This window comes from Gekko japonicus, unplaced genomic scaffold (assembly GCF_001447785.1).
Source record: "Gekko japonicus isolate JY-2015 unplaced genomic scaffold, Gekko_japonicus_V1.1 scaffold347, whole genome shotgun sequence".
Lineage (NCBI taxonomy): Eukaryota > Metazoa > Chordata > Lepidosauria > Squamata > Gekkonidae > Gekko > Gekko japonicus.
The window spans coordinates 914,429-920,428 of record NW_015173133.1 but is presented as its reverse complement, the minus strand read 5'-3'; the positions used below and the strand labels follow the sequence as shown (position 1 = coordinate 920,428).

General features: G+C 41.7%; 1 protein-coding gene across 1 annotated transcript in view; it reads right to left on the bottom strand.

The window, feature by feature from the left end:
- Window positions 1-6,000, bottom strand: part of KIF25 (kinesin family member 25) — a 76,374-nt gene that overhangs the window by 22,401 nt on the left and 47,973 nt on the right. Inside the window, exons 8-9 of the mRNA XM_015422167.1 lie at window positions 4,617-4,766; window positions 58-114 (exon numbers count right to left, since the gene is read on the bottom strand). Coding sequence (XP_015277653.1) covers window positions 58-114; window positions 4,617-4,766 — 207 coding nt within the window. The remainder of the gene's footprint in view (window positions 1-57; window positions 115-4,616; window positions 4,767-6,000) is intronic.

Sequence of the window (6,000 nt, the reverse complement as noted above, 5' to 3'; positions counted from 1 at the left end):
CTAATTGTTGTTCCACAGTTGTCTTTGGCCAGAAGATCAAACACGTCATTATTATACACTTCTACAACAGAAACCTCAATCCAATGACTTCCCGGTGGCTTCTCTGAAATAAGCCTGCGGGGGGAAAGAACAAAAAACAGCTTAAGAGGCTGAAACAAAATCCAAAGTAAACTATGCATATGATCCAGGAGTCTATTACTCGCTGATTGAAGTGCTTATCAAAATTCTAAAAATCCATAATCCAGAGCATACACCATTTCTTTGAGTAACTCAGACTCCTTAAAATCAGACCCTGCCCCATCTGCTGTGGTTTTCATACACTGGCACAGTTCTGTTGACTGTATATTTTAGCCTCACGGGCCTCTGGAAGAAGCCAGGAATACATTCTTTGTTCCCAAGCAAATATCTGTGTGCAAAACATAACTTGAAAAGAAAACACACCTGTTTACAAAGGCAACAAGGAGGGATACAAGATACTTCATTCTTATGCAGTATTTTCTATTTATAGACAGTGGTCCACCAGCAAGCTGCTGATGGGTCAACACAATACTAAAAGCACTGAGACAAAAGACAGCACGCAAAGCTCCCTTTACATTGGTACACCGTATCATACATAGGAGAGCCATTCTTGTTCTGAGTAATGGGTGCATCCCATACCGTAGCAGCTGACAGGGAATTAATAATGCAGAAGACCATGCTAGCAGTTACGTTTGGTGAACAGCAGAGCCAGTTTGGTTAAGAGCGTGGATCTGGGAGAACCGGGTTTGATTCCCCACTCCTCCACATGCAGCTGCTGGTGTGACCTTGGGTCAGTCATAAGTTCTTTCAGAACTGTTCTCTCAGGGGCAGCTCTGGAGAAAGCTCTCACAGCCCCCACCTACCTCACAGGGTGTCTGCTGTGGGGAGGGGAAGGGATTGTAAACTGCTTTGAGACTCCTTTGGGTAGTGAAGGGTGGGGTATAAATCCAATCTCTTCTCTTCTTCTTCATGTGGCTTTTAACTGGCACATGGGGTGTGTGTGTGTGTGTCACTGTGGTTTATACCGATGCTCTCCCCCTAGAATGTTGCCCCATCCAGGACATTTCTAGTTTCTGTTGGGACTGAGAGACAGGATTGGGATTCTGTTGGTGTACTGCCCACCCCACTGCCTAACAGTGTTCCTGCCTAAACTGACAGAGGTTGTCTTGGGGGTGGTATTGAGGACCCCTAGGCTGGTTGCCTTGGGGGGCTTCATTAATGCTGAGGCTGTCTTTTCAGGAGCAGCTCAGGATTATGTCTGCACAGTGTAGACCAGCAGATCCATGCCAGGTGGTCTGAGGTCTGTTGGGATCTGGCCTGCAGAAAGAGGTAGACTGCTGGGTGGCCTACTGTGACTGTCTCGTTCAGCACTTCTCAGATAAAATATCCTACATAAATTCCAATTTGTATTCTGAGCCCTGAGAACGCCCTGAGCCCGTTTGCGGGGAGGGCGGGGTAAAAATGCAACAAACAAATAAATAAATAAATAATTCTACATTAGCAGTGACAGGGTCAGACGGTGCCAAGGTTCTGCCTTGTCCAATTGTTTGGGATAGTTTTCAGTTTATTCAGTTCGAATATCAGGATCCTTGGAAGTTTAAGGCCTAACAGCTGCTTTTATGACCATTGCCCAAACTGGCCACTTAAAGTTGCCAGGGGAGGGAACTGGCTGACTGGATCCGAGAGACAGTTAATGCCTGCTTGAGAGAATGGGAGTTCACTCCGGCCTTGAAACGTCTAAAGAAGCCTACCCTAGATCTGGGAGATCTCAATAACTATCAACCAATCTCAAGTGTTCCATTAACAGGTGGTGGCTGGACAATATCAAGCTTTCCTGGAGGAGGTGAATTGTTTAGATCCTTCCCAATCTAGTTTTAGGTCTGGTTATGGAACTGAAGGAGCCTTGGTCACCCTGGTGGATTATCTACACCAGGAGATGGCAGTGCAACACTGTTGGGTCTCCTGGACTTCTCAGTGGCTGCCAAGGCCATTATTTATGGTATCCTTCTGGAATGTTTTTCCAAGATGAGATTGGGAGGCACTGTTTTGTAGTGATTCCAGACCTACCTGAAGAGTAGTTTTTAAAAGGTGATACTGGGGGACTGCTGCTCTGCCCCTGGCCTTTGGGGTCTTGTAGGCTTCCATCTTGTCCACAATGCTCTTCAACATCTACATAAGACCAATGGTTGAGGTCATCCTGAGATTTGGGCTGATGACAGTCAGTTCTATCTTGCAGTCACGACTGATCCCAGGGAGGCTAGTGCCTGGAGGTAGTTTTGGAGCAGATATGGACTAATAAACTCAAGCTTCCTCCCAGTAAAGCAGACGTGTTACTGGTGAATGGAAGCTTTGACCTGGGATTTAAGGTGTCACCTGTTTTTGATAGGGCAGCACTTTCCTTGAAGGAACATCAATAGTTTTGGGGTGCTCTTGAACAGGCCTGCTGCTGGATAAGCAGATGGCAGCTGTGGCTAGGAGTGCTTTTTCGAGCTTCGACTGGTTAACCAACTGTGGCTTTTCCTGGGCAGAAATGATCTGGCCACTATGGTGGATGCCCTGGTTACATCTAGATTAGATTACTGCAGTATGCTTTACATGAGGCTGCCTTTGAGAAGTTTCATAAACTTCAGTTGGTACAGAATGCTGCAGCCAGGATGTTGAGTGGGTTGTAGGGACCATATCACTCAAGCCTTGGTCCTTCTACACTGGCTACCAATCTGTTTCCGGGTACAATTCAAGATCCCAGTGCTGACCTTTAAAGCCCTATACCATCTGGGATCAAGATTCTGAAAAGACCACCTCCTCCCTTATGAACCAACCAATTATCATGGTCATCTTTGGAGGGGCCCACCTTCTCAGATTAGGCAGGCAGCGACCCAAGAGAGGGCATTCTCAGTCATGGCACCAAAACTCTGGAACTCTCTATACAGGTAGACTTATCTTTGCTGCTATCTTCTGCCAGCAGATGAAGGCTTTTTTGTTTCATTCAGTATTTCCTCAGTGATCCCGACTTCCTTCCTAATATGTTAATAGTTTTTATGTTTTTTAAATGTATTTTAGTTCTGGTTTTATTTGTTTTAATGATGCACTTCCATTAGTTTTAATGGTTTTTAAGTTGTGATTTTATGTTTTAATTTGTTAGCTTCCTTGGTGGCCCTTAAGGGGGCAGAAAGGCAGGATACAAATTTAGTTAAATAAAATAAAGTAGATGCCATTCTGTACTGCATGGTTTATTCAATTTCCTCCTACAAATTCCTCCCATGGTGGCTTAGAGTTCATTTGCAAGCCCTCCTCCTCTCCTGGGCACTGTACTGGACAATCAATAACAAATATTTATGATTTAGTTATTAACAAGGACTGCCTTTTAGAATAGCAAAATAAGTAATTGTGGCATAGTGCATAGAACATTGTGTTCAAATCCAAACTCAAATCTTGCTGTACTACAAAGCTCACTAAATGGCTTTGGAAGTTACTCTCTCATAGAGAGCTTTCTGAGCCTCAAGTTTCTTAGGAAGATAAATAGGCTTATGTCTGTATCAGCTAATTTTTGTAAACTCAAATATGTCTTAGGCTTATGTCAGCTAATTTTTGTAAACTCAAATATGTATTGCTAGAGCCTCAGGCACACTGCATCTAAAGACTATATTCTATTCTTTAAGTCTGATATTTAATACCCAGGTTATTATTTCAACAGAGAGAGAACAGCTGACACCTTTATTTGAACATCACTTATAAAACCTGTGTTTCAACTGATTAATATGCATATTTACTTTGTCACTATTTTTTTTTACAACCGTAACCTAATTTCTATCTTTACTTCTACCAGTCTTGCATAGTTCTAATTATTTTGCCATCTCACAGTATCTGAAGGGGCACAAAACCATCTGGCATCTTTTTTTTAAAGCCTGTCTCTAAAATTCAAATAGTTTCATAATTGTAAGAAGAACATATGTACAGTAAGTGTACAAAGCATTGTTTGAGAACTACAAAGAACAATGAGGGAGGGATCAAAATGTCAAAAATGGCAACAGAGAAGGGCTTGTGCAAAATTACTATGAAGGGAGAATTGCAAATAATACTATAGACCGAGAATAAAACATCAGCTAACAGCAAATTGTTATTTATGCATGTTGATCACTAGATTAAGGCTGAAATCCTAAAAACACTTTTCTGAGAGCAAGTCCATTGAATAGAATGGGACTTACTTCTGAACAGATCAGTTTAGGATTGCACCCCAAATGTCTACTTGAGCACTTTATGAATGGAATTACAAGGTTATTCATAACGAAACCCCCCAGAAAAGGCTGATGTTCCACCCATTTCATTATTTGTTCTGAATTTTGCCTAATCCACATCATAAACGCTTTCAGAAGAGAAGCTGCAGCTGAAAAGAAAATCCTAAACAAAGTCATAATGGTGAATGGAGGAACCTCAAGAAAGCAAATGCCAGGCATTTCCATTCTCCCCTCCCCACCATATTCAGGTTTTATACGAACAGCAACAGTTTCAGTACAAGGATTTAGAAGGGCATGAGCAATCGAAAATTAATTCTTTCTGTGCTGGAGGAAATATATTGTCAACTATAAAGTCATCAATACCTGAACACTTCTTCAGCAGCTCTAGGAATAATTCCTAATTCTGGTTCATCTTCCAGGGAAAAAGCAAAAGTATCTTCAGGTTGTGGTCCTAACATTGTGTATGTTTTTCCACTCCCAGTCCGTCCATAAGCCATAATGCACACATTGTACCTAGAAATCAAAACACATGTTGATTCTTAATTCCAACAGATACTACTGATCAAAGACAGAAGATTTTGGGAAGAAAAGTCCCTGTTTCTAATTTTCCAACAGCTCCACAGAATGTGGAGAACACAACAGATGTTCCTTATTCCAAATTACCACAACTCCCTAACAGCCTTAACCTCTCCCATTTCCCCCCGACAGTATTAATAGGAATTGAAGCAGTCCAGAGTTAATCACAGCCTGTCATTGGCATGTGGATGGGCAAAATCCCTTTGCCTGTTCTGTTCTCTGTAATAAAGAAGGAAGTGCCATCAAAGCTCAGCCTACTTATGGTGATCCCATCAGACTTTGAAGGCAAGAGATGTCCAGAGGTGGTTTGCCATTGCCTTGTCTCTGTGTAATGACCTTGGACTTCCTCAGTGGTCTCCCATTCAAGTACTAACTAGGGCTGACCCTGCTTAACTTCTGAGATCTGACAAAATCCGCTTAGCCTGGGCCATCCAGGTTGGGGCAATAAAGGGGACCAAATACTATTTTAAAAAACAAGTAGGAATGCCTAGTAAGTTTTGATCATCTTGTAAATCGTGGTTTGCCATCTCTGGATCCAACATTATTTTAAGTAGAGAGACACGCTATACCTCATTCCATCATACATCAGATATGTAACCTGTAGGTGGCTGTTTGATATGTGAACAAATAAGGCTTCAATCACACTTCTTTTGGTGGAATTTTAAGTACACATTCAGCATTTTTGTGGTATGATATCAATACAGATTTGTCAGGGCTAACAATACAGAAAGCGATCATTTTTTTTTGCAATTTTTTTAATTTCCCCAAACTACAATAAAATAAGGAAAGGTTAACTATAAACTACAGGAGAAAGTAAAGATAAACCACTAAAAACCCAAGAGGTTGTGGTCATATAATGATTACAATAAAATAGCTTTAAGTAAAAATAAAAAGTGATTTGTTACATTGAAGGTGATCGTTAGTCGCTTAAATAATTCAAGTCCAGGTATTCTGACTTAGTAAAGAGCAAACGGTTAAATATTAAAAAGCAAAACCACACTTCAGAGAAGATTAGCATCTCATTTGCCTCTTCTTTCCCTCAATTGATACCCTTGCTTGGGGGCAGCTGCCCCACGTTCCGAATCTGAGTCTTCTCCAGTAAATGCTTCATCATCACTCCTCTTGTTGCTCTTCTCATCCTCTTCCCCTGTTGGCTCCCGTTGTTGCTGCA